We start from the raw sequence: 13,007 nt of genomic DNA, 5'->3' as shown, positions 1-13,007 counted from the left end.
AATCCATGTACTTGCATCAAGTAGTGAAATCATCACGATGTCGCTAGAAATAATGTCCATTGTCCGTGGTTTACCCAGAGATATGCTGAGACGAACGCAGTATAGAGTGTATTCAAAAGAGAACAAGTTCCAGCCCAGACTGTGCAAAGTAGACGTCCCAGCGCGAGGATGCGCCCGACTCCCAATAACGAACAAGAGCGTCCCTTGCTCTAGTAAAGTTCCCCATACCCATGATCTGCATGTTCACCATCCTAGTTAGAATAGATTGGCGTTCGTGAGGATCATCTGTCTCACAACCGGCGCTAAAAATGGGCCACAGGATGAGGACATTTGCCGGAGAGAATGGTCTGACTCCCTGAACGTTGTCGATAATGGCCGTAACTTGCGCCCTGACCTTGGCATGACTTTTTGGAAGCAGTTCGACTCGGCGATAGAGATGCAAAAGTGCGGAGTGGATGAAGGCGAGGTGTGTGTTGTGCAGTTCAGATGCAAGAACTTGATCATGGGAGGCGAGGGTGGCGGCCGATGGGGCCTGGTTGGCAATGGAGAGTATTCTCCTCTCCAGATCCTGCGCGTCATCTGTCAATTCCTCGGACAGGACAGAGGATGGCTCAGTAAAGGTTTCTAATATTGACTGCTCATGCACGTTCCGCCGCGCCAACTGTCCGATTCGCGCCAGCAGAGGCATTAGCTGGGTTGAGTAGCCACATATCTCATCAACGTGGCCATTGCCGCCATTAGGATTCCGAGTCAGGTTCCAGTACTGCCCATCGTTGACACATCCCTCATGTGTACCTGAGAGGCCTGCCAGGATGTCGAGAGTAGCGAACCATTTGAGAAGACACAAAGAAAACGGGTCAGTATCACCGTCAGCTGCCCTCTGCCTCTCAAGCAAGGCCGTGAGTAATTTCATTACTCCAGCCAAATGGACCTTCCAAGTTCGAGCATTGCCATTACACACATCATTGGTACATAAAACCATCGCTGTCATGGCTGTTTCAGGCTTGAGAGTCTCGGCAGGATCAGCCAATGCAGCACGCAGACCCGTAACTGCGAGGTCAGTAAATTTTAATATTGTCAGTTGACTAGCTGAAGGTTCCTGGATAAGTCGAGCGTGATGACTGCACGAAGCTGCAAGAAGTGCGTGCAGAAGATGCGGCGTTTCCACCGCAGTGGCCACCAACGTCTGACCAAAGACAGGCGGGGCAAGAGGGAAAAGAACTCGAATTGTCTGAGTAGCAAAGTGATGCATGAAAAAGTGAGAGTCGGGAGGTATCAGACACTCCAATGGATTGAGCGATGCTTGGAGTGGTACGACGCTCCGTTCGGCTGTTGATGGGTTTCTCAACTCGCCACGCACTGGAGATGATTTTCTACAGTGACTCCAAACAGCGACAAAGCTGGAGTCATACCTGCACTCTTTAGGGAATCGGATGCATCTAGAGCACACTGGCCTCCGGAGGTCACACTATTGTAGATGAGCGAGAGCAGCCATTTGAGGGGAGTCATATGCACATACTTTCACTTTTTTGCGTCGGCATTCGGAGCAGCCATCGCGTCTGCGAGGCAAGCGGAGGCTCCGAGGGATGTCACCGGGACTTCTGCCAGCCATTAAAGGGCAAATTGATGAATTATGGATGGTTGACGGCTAAATGTCAATTCTGCCAGTTGATGCTGGGAGAAATTGAGACGGCGCCCGCGAGAGCAGACCACGTGCCCAAGAGACAAGACTTGATGCCTCAGGCAATAACAAGCAATTCTCCCCCTTGACACTGCGCACTTCTTGATAGCATTGTTTTACCAATACTCGCCGACTCTTCACTGAATAGCCAGAATTACTGGTCGACCCCTATTATCAAATTGGATCTCGAGTACACAGAGTAAAACCAGAGCGCGATTGATATCAGATCGATTCGCTACGCATCTCAATCATCCTATGGCGAAGGCAGGCAGGAAAAATTTCATAGTCCATACTTGGCCTTAGGATCATCATTCGGCCATCACATTCACTCTTGTCACCGGCCCTTTATATACCGTTTTGGCATGCAACTGGTAATACACCAGAGAGAGCAGAATGACGCCTCCGAAGATTACCACGCTCCAATTCATTGAGGTTGGATTGACCTTCTCGGTTAGAGGGAAGAAGCTAAAGACCCAGATGATAATCAGAACCAGAATGGAGACGGTGTCGACAAAGGGAGTAAGTCTACCCATGCTCCAGCGGGCGGGAGGTAGAGGCTGGTTGCGCCAGCGCCGCAGGCGAACGCAGGTGATGGAGATGATGTATGAGGAAAGGAGAGCCGCCGTGCCTAAAGACATGATGGCATTGAAGGCCACGGACGATCCAATATTAATCAGGGAGAGAAGGGAGACAATCACCAAGCTCACGCATAATGCATTCAAGGGGACGGTGAAAGTCGGGTTGACCTGCGAATAGTCATTAACACCATCCAGCATCCACTGGGGAAAGCGCCGACCTTGGACAAGAAGTCGGAGAATGGAAGCCCCTTGTCTCGTGCAAAAGCATAGACCTGGCGAGACGTAGCGGCAACGTTGCTGATGGCTGCGCAGAACTGCATGGCCATGATGGCCACTGTCATCCCAGTAGCAGCTCTGACGGATCCTGTCGAGTTGAGGAAGACTTGGATGAATGCAAAGCCTGTCTGGGATTCCAGCACATGGTCAATATCCCCAACGCAGAAGGCGAGTGTAACGATCATGACAAAGCCCGTAGATCCGTTGAGGATAAGCGTCCAGATCATGCCAAGGGGGAGAACTCGCGATGCGTCACGGATCTCTTCGGCTGTTCACCACATCAGTTGTCTATCATCTGTGGGGGCTCGGAATTTACACCTACACATGTGGACGGCTGAGTCAGGGCCTTTGAATTGTACTTATTGTCAGCAGATCACACCTCGCGTATCTTGGGATATCCGAACGTACCGATCAAGGCATAAATCGGTCCGACTAACCCAACCAGGCAAGCAAGACCGTTATTTCCCCAGCCGCCTCGATCTTCGATGGATCCAAAAACATCCGATGCGGCCGGTCTCGGCGAAAGAACCCAAAGAGGAATCAGAATACCAAAGAATCCAAAGCAATGGATAACCAGGATGATCCCCTCGATCAAGGGTAATTTCTGCGCCAGCAAGGTGTTGAACAGCAACGCAACCAGTGCTACTGCAATGACCAGCAGAGTGACATGCCATCGCTCGTAGGTGTAGGTCTCGGGGTAATTGATGGCAACCACTCCGACCATCATGTTGGCGACTGTATAGCAACATCCGGCAATTCCAGTGTGCCATCCAAGCACGCAGACCCAGCCGGTTATGTAGCTCAGTATGCACTGGCAACTGGGAGGTGCAAACTCGGATACCCAGTGATACTGGCCACCGGATGTTGGAGCCCTATCAGTCTATTAGCTGTTTGCCCGTGGAAGAATCGCCGTAAGGGGAAGAAATACATGGATGCCATTTCAGCCATGGAGAGAATAACAAAGCTGAACCCGGCGAGAGCTCCTAAATAGGTGTATATCATGCCTCCCTTGCCGCCATTGATCAAGCCATATGATGCACCACTATTTCGATCAGTATTGCTCCCATCTCACGTTTAGAGCAGACGGGGGAAGAAACAGACAAGAGAACTGCTTCCCAGGTACACATTAACACCGCCGTAAACCCAAGAACTGACAGAAATCGGAAATTGCGCTACTCGCATTTAGCCAACATTCAGTGCTGTCAGATGTTGTCCCATACATTCAATTCCTGCCGCCTTCCCACTCGCCGCATATCGTTACGATCTTGCGCTGTTCCCATCTTTGCAGACACCCCATCTTCATAGGCAGTGGTATAGACCACTGACTTATTTTCCACCCACATCCTGATTCGATAGGCAACCGATTCCAACTAAAGTCGACCAAAACAAAAGAACCGCGACTGGCAGTTGTGGACGTTAGAAAGAGAGAATAGAAAATAGAGGGATGTTCAGGGGCGCCAGGTGTCAGTGCAGAGTTGACTGAACCACCATAGTGCGGAAGTTGTCATCACCGCGCTCGCTTGTACTAAGCAAGGGTAGTGCTCGCCGTAATATCAAGCCGGACAAATACGACTCCAAGTTGATTCATGAGCCTACTCTTGTGCAGGGCCTTGCAGGGGTCGTGCTTGTGTTTTCTCCCGTCCCAGACATCTTATTGCACACAATGACCATTTAATATAAAGTCAGCTAAGGGTTGGCTGAATCCCTGCCTAGTCTCCGCGACGGCTTTGTGACTGCTCCTCGTCTTTGTCTGAATCAGTGGCCATTTCGTTCTAGGTGCGTCCTTTACAGGGGATTTTCGGTGCGAAAATGGCCGATCACTCAACTATTTATTGGGAGGATTAATAACTGCATTCTACAACCCCTGTTAGGCTGTTTGAGAAAGACAGCTCGAGGTCGGGCCGCGATTCCCGCGATTCCAACCCTGCCCATCGTATCCAAATCCGAGGACACTCATTCTCGAGGAGGGATATTACCCTTGGAATGGCTGAATAATATCAAAACTTCATTTGCACTTCTTCTTCCGGCCTCAACCATGGCTGTTTGTACTTATATCAATCTCTCGAGAGGGTTGCGTTTCTGTTCCATCATAGAAGACACCCAATATGACGGGCGACGCGCCGTTCGTGATAACAGCAACGGATAAATCCGGTTCAATTGCGGTTGCAGCAACACTGTTCATGACATGGATGGTCATTGTCTCCTTGATCCGTCTCTATATGAGACACACCATGAATGGGCCATTGGGAATGGATGACTGGGCTGCTTTCTCTGCCGGCGTAAGTCAAGTCTCGAAGTTTAAATCTGGCAGACTGAAGTGTACTAGACGTACTGACGATCTTGCGACCAAGGCCATTGGGATAGTCCACGTGGTGATGATTATGAACGGTCTCTCCCACGGACTAGGCAGATCGCATCAGGCCAGTTCCGACTCTGAACTTGAAAAGGCTGGGGAGGTGTGTTTGCCTACGTTGTAGATTTGCAGAATATTGCGAATTGCTTATAACTTACCTCTTAGGCATTCTATACGGCAAATCTTCTGTTGTTCGCCGGTCATGGTTTAGCGAAGATATCAGTTTGCAGTCTTTTACGACGACTCGGTCGAGAAAAGGTGTATCTGTTTGCTTGCAAAACCAGCCTTCTTATCACGAGTGCCTGGTGCATCGTTTCGATTCTGGCAGTAGCCCTGAGCTGCCCCGCGAGAGACCTGTGGTCGGCGGAAATTCACTGCCGTGATCTTGTAAGCTCTTCTCAAGTGAGGCCGGACATCATGAACTGAGCTGAGAGCCATGATATAGAGTACTGCTTCGAAAGCAATTACAGCCTATGACGTCCTAACCGAGGCTCTCCTCGTTCTTCTTAGCGTGTCCCTCGTGTGGGCCCTTCAGATGCGTCGAAAAGACAAAATGACTGTCGTCTTCGCTTTTGGTACTCGGATAGTGTATGTCAAGTCTCCTAATGCGCTGGACTAAAAAATTAACCAGATTTCCGTTATTGTCAGAGTGATCGTTTTGACGATAGTCCGCCAATCCTACTTCAATACCGCGCTCCGAGGAAAAGAGCCTCCCTTGTCTCTGGCCCCCACACTGATTGCGACAGAGGTTTTATTGCATTGCAGCATTATGCTAGCAACGGTTCCCTGCCTGAAGCCATTTATTATTGCCTTCAATACGGGCTGGGGCCAGGGTGTCACAGGGACTCCGGAAACATCGTACTACCAAAAAACCGAAACAAGTGTATCGCAAGCACATCCAAACAACCCAAACGAGGAAAATGAGTTGGACGTGGCTATGACCACACAGTCTCTAGATAGTTATACCTCACAACAACTAATCATTCATCGAACGCAAGAGTGGAGTTTAAGGGAAGAGTTGGAGATGCGACGGGTAGGAGCCTGATCTATACCACTCGGATAGAAAACAAGACAGATCGATTCGTCTATATTATCACTTATAAATTGATCTTTTCGCGACAGTCTTTCCTTCCAGAACACGCCAACCTTAATTCTTCAATTGTGACTCTCTAACCATCGGAAGAGCCCCTTGTAGATCGACCTCGACATCCGTTCGCTCACGGAAGCCGAACTTTCGATAGAGAGGAGCAGCAGCTTGGTGCGCATCCACATAAGCAAGGACCCCTTCTTCGTCAGCCCGCTCACAGCCCCATTGGATCAACATGGACCCAGCTCCCTGTCGTCGGTAGACTGGATGTGTCACCAGCATGTCAAGATCTAGTCTTAGAGGTCAAACTTTGTCAACAGAGTCGGAGTCAAACACCTACAATAGAACTGCTTGTCTGCGAAGAACTTGATTCGCTCTTTTTCGAGCATCCCGAACAACTCGCTGCAAGCCTGATGATCGGATTTCTCATGCCAAGGGGGAAATCGCGGTCCACTTTGCTGCGGATTCAGATCCCATTTGGCATATGCGACTATAAAACCAGGTGAAGCGACATCCACCACTTTGAGATACCTTCTGTGTGGGTTATGCAGTATATCCTGCCGATGTGCTTCATTCCACCACTGCCGGACTCCTGGGGTATCTGGAAACATCTTCAGATTCTGCGGGATGCTGAACGCATTATACCAGAGCTCAGTAATTGCGACAATGTCACCCAGCTCAACGGGCTTCATTTCAAAGGTGGATATCGTGGGATGCATGGTGTCTTTGGTCATCTTGATTTCTCCAGTGTCCCCAATGAAAGTGTGACAATTCAGCGGGAGGCTAGTCATTTATCAAGCAGTTTTCGCACACCTAGGTTAAGTGTCCGCTACTACAGGGGTCTGAGACACTAGGCCTACTAATATTCTCTGCTCTGCTCTCCCTTGTCTAGCTCCAGTTTTCTTGGATCAAAAAAGAAAGTACTGCGTGCCAATCCTGATACGTGTTTCTCCAAATCCAAAAAGGTATATGCGATCCAAAGATATACATGATCGTCTACAGGGAGTAACCTCTAGCGGGCTATTTCTAGATGTCAGATGGGCCGAGCTATCATCATCGATCGTTATCAACGATAGTAATTGATTAAGCATGCGCAACAAGAAAAGCAACTTGATTTTGGAGATCTCTGAAACTTCTACCCGGATGGCCAAAATCTGCGATCCCAGTGCAAAAGGTCATTGGAACGTCTGCTGACTGACTCGGAACGCAGCCAGGAAACTTAAGGAACTGTCAGCCGCATATGTAGATAGCCATGGCTGAAATGGACGGTTAAGATGGCGTCCATCTTTGAGTTACCCATCCATATTTATGCACTGTATGGGAATGACTTTCGTGTGCACCATCCAGAATCGATAAAGGGCAATCTGCCTGACTGTATGAACAGTTCAGCGAGTTGGCTGTTCAGCGCTCATTTTCATGGGACTTTGGTCCCCGAGCAGAGTCGCCCACTTGATCAGGACGGTGTCGCAGAAAAAGAGAATGATTATCAGCCACGTTCGCACTGGCACTCCATCGTCACAAAGATTCTGTCTGCGGGCTGACTATTCAACCAAGACCAGCTGCTCATGAACACAATTAACACTGTCAATCAGGCTACTGCTTGTGTCGTCACAACCACTGAGTTTACCATCGGGCTGGGGATACTGAGAGATCGATGGATCCGCTGACTCGGCGGCGCGAGTCCCACAGATGCTGGTGAATATCAGTATTGTCTGTCGAACGATGCGTATGGACTCTGCAGAAGACTGGCTATCTTCCAGGTCTGGTAACACCCTAGCACTGTAGAGATACTCCAGTCCAGCAATCGCCAAATGCCTCGATGTCTGCTTAAGTTCATCCGGACTGATCCCCAAGGACATTAATCTTTTAAATCCTGCTCCTATGTAAGCATCACTGCCGAACACACTCCGATTGACCCGGCTAGATGATTCCATTGTACCAAAATTGGCCCACCACTTGGGTCTTCCACCTGTAACTGTCCGAATCCGATTACCCTGTTGGGTGGGCTGATCTCCTGTGGAGCCGCTGGGAACAACTGCTCCAAAGCATGTATGAGGTCCGTGAATAGTACCATGGGTGAAACAGTGAAGCAAGGATGGACTCCACGAAGGCAATCATAGAGGTGGTTCGACAATGCGGCAAGGCAAGGGTCGCTATGGTCTGACCTCAGTGTATCAACACGCCATTGTCTTTCGACGGGGCCAAAACCCAGAGAAGACCGATCCTACCCGTACATTAGAGAAGACCTCGTTTAGTGGCGACTGGACGGGTCCCACCAGTTTCGGCTGTTGCCGTCGGAGAGGCTGCCATCAAAGTATGCGAGTGTAACTATTCTTGAAAATAAATAGTAATCATTAACATATGATTGATAATCCGGTAGGCATATACGGTGGAATTTGGACGGTTTCATTATCCGTCAGCTGGTCAGCAAGGGGCACCGTGGGAATACCGCCACACTGATGGCTCAGTCATCTTCGACGGAAGAACAGATCGGTATGTTCTTCACCGCTTCGGTTCCCAACCTTTGTTGTAGGATCAAAAGAGTCAAGACTTTGGCAGCAAGCCGGGGATATACGGAGACCACTCGAAGAGAAACATGTCTTACTCCAGCCTACTCTATATAGACTAGGTTCGTGTCGTCGTTGTTATTTATGACAAAGAATGGACCTGTCTGCCCTGGTCACCTGAATAATAACAAGCTGCAGATCTGCACGATGATGTCGACCTGAAACATATCAGCCAATCAGATTGCGTTTTGGTATAACCGAGGCTATATATAGGAGTGTCAGTGGTGATCATTTCCCGTATAGGGGTAGATAAGTTGCGGGGGATGTGGGTAACTGCGGATTCCATTGGAGGATTAAAGCATTCAGCCATCAACGTACAGAGTAACACTTGACCAATCACCTGCTATTCTTGTACTTCGCTCAGGAAGACTGAAGAATGTACTTGGAAACCATGGCGAGAGAACCACCCTTGCAATCATCATATCCGACCTCAAAAGCTCCAAGTTAAAGCTGCCTAGCAGCAGAGGCAAAAAGGTTACCAATCACGTATGTCTCTCCGCGGGTGCCCTAATACTAGTGTGTGGTTTAGGACCTCAATCCACAGTACTACTCCGTAAGTTAGTGGATGAAGTACTTCAGTCCAGCAGAGGCTTGTCTCACTTAGGTTACATCGACTAAAGGGCATCGATATTCCGGAGGCACTCGTACTGAGTCTCTGTCATAGTATAAAGACAGCATCTCCCAATCCAAACCTCTCGATTCTCATCCTCATCACAACATCATCTATTCTTTCTACAGCCTTGAAACTCCAGGTTCCAATATCCTCACCCGCACCACTACATCCATCATGAAGCTCTCTACCGTCGCCTCTGTTGGCTCTCTCCTCGTCGGAGCCCACAGCCTGCCCACTGCCCCGGCAAGTGACAATGGTCCCTTCCAGGTCATGGCCCTCCGCTCCGCCTCTCCCATCCACTTTCTCGGCATGACCGCTTCCAGAAACAGCTTTTGGCTGGGCGGCGAGACCGCAACCTACTGCCCTGACGTCGTTAAGCAGCAGGGTGCCTGCCCCGACGGTACTCAAACTGTTCTGTATACCAACGCTTTGGTGAGTCTTCACCTCTCTACCATGGTATTGCTACGAATCTTGCTAACCTTTCATAGGACGTCTCGGTCCCGGGTGGCCAGCAAATCTACGTTGACCCCTCTGGTGCCGTCAAGTTCACCATCGCTCACTCCGCCAACATGCCCCCTGGCTCCACCGTCGAGGGATTCTCCTACACTTCCGGTGATCCATTCGGCCACTGGAACTTCAACGGCCAGGGCGCCACCGGCTTCATGGCTTGCCCTACTCAGGGCGATGCTCCCGCTCCCTACCAGGTCTTTGCTGCCATCAGCTCCGCGACCGTCCCTACTGGCAATGTAGCCGACTGCCTCGGGTTCGATGCGGCCGCTATCGCCTGGACTCCTTCTGAGGGTCAGACTGCTGCCGCTTGGCAGTACACGTAAGACTGAATCGGCTCCTGTATGCTTTATTAATAATATAATGGTATGAATTATGTTGCGCAGACGGGTCCGACTGTTGAGAAGGGATGGTGTTTTGTACATATTGCATCATGGAAATATATCTTGCTTCATAGCCTTCATTGCGCGATTCAAATAACACAGCAATACGAACCTCCCGGCTACATTTATAGCTCTTTAATTGATGTTTATTCTCAGAAATTTACTCTACTAATTTACCGAGGAAATAAATTATCCATGGATACTAAGGTACGAATTTGATGTTGATCCATAGGTATCATCACGTGGCACTGGAGACGCGTGACGTCAGCGGGGGAGGAACCATCATCAACAATCAATTCAACGACTCCCAGATAAAATCTTGCTCATCATTCCTCAAGCTTATAGCTCGATAATGGGAAGCTGGAATCTGCAATGATTCATAATGTACCCAAATGCGGCATCTCCACTGTCGCTCTCACCGTCTCCCACCTCCTCCGAAGCCTGGACCCCGGCTCGGAGACCGAGTCTCGAACCTGAACGGGAGATTCTCTCAACACGGGGCCATAGTCTCCCAGGACTACTTCGCGAGCGATCGCTTTCACTCCCGCCTCCTGCTGCTCGGGATGAGTACGTTGTTGAGCATGGTGATGGAGCGCCCTTCCGGAACAGACGCGAAAGTCTTCCGGTCTCTCTCAGAGGAATGGCCTTGATCGGAGCAAGTAATCCAATGTACCAATGGTACGAGACCTCTCGTCTCGAAGACGTGTCATGTCTTTAACTGGCAGGACAGGCATCGCTATTATAAATCCCCCGAGGAGCTGAAAAGCATGAAGAAACACCTGTACGTCAACGTTCATACACCCTCGACATCGTCCGGCCCAAACTGACGCTCGCAGGCGGAAATACTACGAACGCACCAATGAGCTCGTGTCACAGTATCTATACATCGATCAACTGCTGGACTCATCGCTACCACACCAATTGATAGATGAATACAATCATGATCACGATAAAGTCGCCCACCTGTCGACCAGAGGCCGAGAGCAGAATGGTGAGGGTTCACCAGTAGACACCTCAACCCGGAAGATCAAAAGGACTCCACGCAACTTATACCGTGTTCCCAGCGAACGGTCACCGCTGCTGCCGCCAACCATCGAAGAGGACGCCCCGTTTCCCGAAATCCCTTCCCCAGATGCTCATGAGCACGTCCAGAGCGGCGATCGCATCGTCACAGTCGCCATCTATGTCAACTTGCTCGCCAATGTGTTCTTGCTGGGTGCCAAAATTGCGGTCATGAGTCTGACGAGTTCCATGTCCGTTTTGGCCAGTTTGGTGGACGGCGCATTAGACTTTCTGAGTACGGTTATCGTGTGGACGACAACTAAGCTTGTCCAGCGTCAGGACCGGTACCGATACCCCATCAGTCGACGGCGGCTGGAGCCTCTCAGTATCCTGGTGTTCGCGGTGGTGATGGCGACCTCATTTGTGCAGGTGGCCATCACCTCGTTGGGGCGTTTGCTAGGTCCAGACCACGAACTGGTAAATCTCTCGCTACCAGCAATCTTGATCATGGCTAGCACCGTCGTGGTAAAACTTCTCTGCTGGTTTTGGTGCCGATTGATCAAGAATACTGGTGTTCAGGCCCTAGCGCAGGACGCCATGACGGACGTGGTCTTCAACCTTTTCAGTATTCTCTTTCCACTGGGTGAGTCGTACATCCCTCTTTGTTGGCGACGCGAGCTGACCGATAATCAGTGGGCTTCTTTGCCAACTGGTGGTTCTTGGACCCGCTTGGTGGTCTCCTGCTCTCCGTCTACATCATCTCGAACTGGAGCGGGACCGCAGCCGAGCATATCCGCCATCTCACCGGCGCCGCTGCCTCGCCCACTGACCACAGCGTCCTGCTGTACATGACCATGCGGTTCTCCAAAATAATCGCCAAAATCCAAGATTTGAAGGCCTACTACGCGGGGGATCATCTCAATGTCGAAGTGGACATTGTTGTGGATGAGAGAACGAGCTTGCGCGATGCTCATGACGTCGGTGAGAGTCTACAGTACATGCTGGAAAGCGTGCCTACTGTCGACCGCGCGTTTGTGCATCTGGACTATGACCCGTGGAATATCCCGAGCCACATGAATCAATTGGAAGCATAGTCTGTGTATCCGCGCGATTGCACATATATCCGCGGATATATCAATGAATATATGTGCGGCACCCTTTTGTACATACATTTTCTAATCCGAGTGGCTGGTATGTGGACTGCATTGGCGATACGGTATAGACACAGACGGCCAATAACGTATTGAGTGCAATAGATAGAGAAGCGACATATGAGTCCAATCGCGTTCAAGTATGAAGGGTTTACATCAATCTAAACTGGCGATGAACGTTACAGGCAGTAGATACTGTTCGGTGGGGGCCTTGTGCACGACTCAAGCATTCCGAGCAATATTAGTCCGCATGCCAGTACAGCGATCTGTGACGTGAGGAATGTGGCGAATATTTTCAGCCTTGCACTCGCGACAGACAGGACTCCTATCTGCTGTTTCTGTCAACCACGTGTCCAATGACAGGTGCCGACAGCCTGACAGGGTACTGATCCTATCCACTCAAACACTAGCTTATGGATACTATGCTTTATGTTATACACGCAGCGGGGTTGAAGATCAGATATTTGGATATGTGAAGGACTTCGCGAGCCTGATGGAATGCAGCTAGTGCTACTGTTTACTGTTCGCTACAAGCCAAGTGATGCTGTCTCTGCTTTTCGCGTTTCGAATATACTTCGCTGCCTACTCCAGGTCTATGGCTTCTTTTCCGTCCTGCTTGAACAAGAGTAACCATACTGAGCACCTCAACTATAAAGGATGGACTTTGAATGATTTATTGGATGCACGAATCCATGGCTGTTTACCTCGTGCAAAGGGTCCGAGCATCCACATTCGCCACAACACCTCGCATTCTTCTCTGTCTCACGAGTTGTTTATGCATTCCACACAGATGAGAAAACTCGTGATTC

General features: G+C 49.9%; 6 protein-coding genes across 6 annotated transcripts; 3 read left to right on the top strand and 3 right to left on the bottom strand.

Annotated features, from left to right (window-relative positions):
- Positions 1–112: 112 nt before the first annotated feature.
- Positions 113–1,252, bottom strand: ALT_1231 (transcription factor domain-containing protein; the record flags this gene model as incomplete). The annotated part of the gene is made up of 1 exon (XM_033563377.2): positions 113–1,252. One exon carries the CDS (start codon positions 1,250–1,252, stop codon positions 113–115), a length of 1,140 nt encoding a protein of 379 aa, XP_033419268.2.
- A 737-nt stretch (positions 1,253–1,989) lies between these two features.
- On the bottom strand, positions 1,990–3,262 carry ALT_1230 (putative amino acid permease; the record flags this gene model as incomplete). The annotated part of the gene is made up of 4 exons (XM_089599113.1): positions 1,990–2,427; positions 2,478–2,803; positions 2,858–2,893; positions 2,944–3,262. 4 exons carry the CDS (start codon positions 3,260–3,262, stop codon positions 1,990–1,992), a joined length of 1,119 nt encoding a protein of 372 aa, XP_089456777.1.
- A 1,378-nt stretch (positions 3,263–4,640) lies between these two features.
- On the top strand, positions 4,641–5,507 carry ALT_1229 (uncharacterized protein; the record flags this gene model as incomplete). The annotated part of the gene is made up of 4 exons (XM_033563379.1): positions 4,641–4,814; positions 4,887–4,991; positions 5,054–5,275; positions 5,334–5,507. 4 exons carry the CDS (start codon positions 4,641–4,643, stop codon positions 5,505–5,507), a joined length of 675 nt encoding a protein of 224 aa, XP_033419270.1.
- Positions 5,508–6,035: 528 nt separating this feature from the next.
- Positions 6,036–6,694, bottom strand: ALT_1228 (GNAT family N-acetyltransferase; the record flags this gene model as incomplete). Its single annotated transcript, XM_033563380.1, has 2 exons — positions 6,036–6,265; positions 6,316–6,694. 2 exons carry the CDS (start codon positions 6,692–6,694, stop codon positions 6,036–6,038), a joined length of 609 nt encoding a protein of 202 aa, XP_033419271.1.
- A 2,635-nt stretch (positions 6,695–9,329) lies between these two features.
- ALT_1227 (IgE-binding protein) lies at positions 9,330–9,988 on the top strand (the record flags this gene model as incomplete). Its single annotated transcript, XM_033563381.1, has 2 exons — positions 9,330–9,587; positions 9,644–9,988. The coding sequence occupies 2 exons, from the start codon at positions 9,330–9,332 to the stop codon at positions 9,986–9,988; spliced, it is 603 nt and encodes a 200-aa protein (XP_033419272.1).
- A 439-nt stretch (positions 9,989–10,427) lies between these two features.
- Positions 10,428–12,141, top strand: ALT_1226 (cation diffusion facilitator family transporter; the record flags this gene model as incomplete). The annotated part of the gene is made up of 4 exons (XM_033563382.1): positions 10,428–10,723; positions 10,776–10,826; positions 10,882–11,690; positions 11,741–12,141. 4 exons carry the CDS (start codon positions 10,428–10,430, stop codon positions 12,139–12,141), a joined length of 1,557 nt encoding a protein of 518 aa, XP_033419273.1.
- Between the last annotated feature and the right edge of the window lie 866 nt (positions 12,142–13,007).

The sequence above is a fragment of the Aspergillus lentulus genome, assembly GCF_001445615.1.
Source record: "Aspergillus lentulus DNA, contig: Alt01, strain: IFM 54703, whole genome shotgun sequence".
Lineage (NCBI taxonomy): Eukaryota > Fungi > Ascomycota > Eurotiomycetes > Eurotiales > Aspergillaceae > Aspergillus > Aspergillus lentulus.
This window is presented reverse-complemented; position numbering and strand designations above follow the sequence as displayed.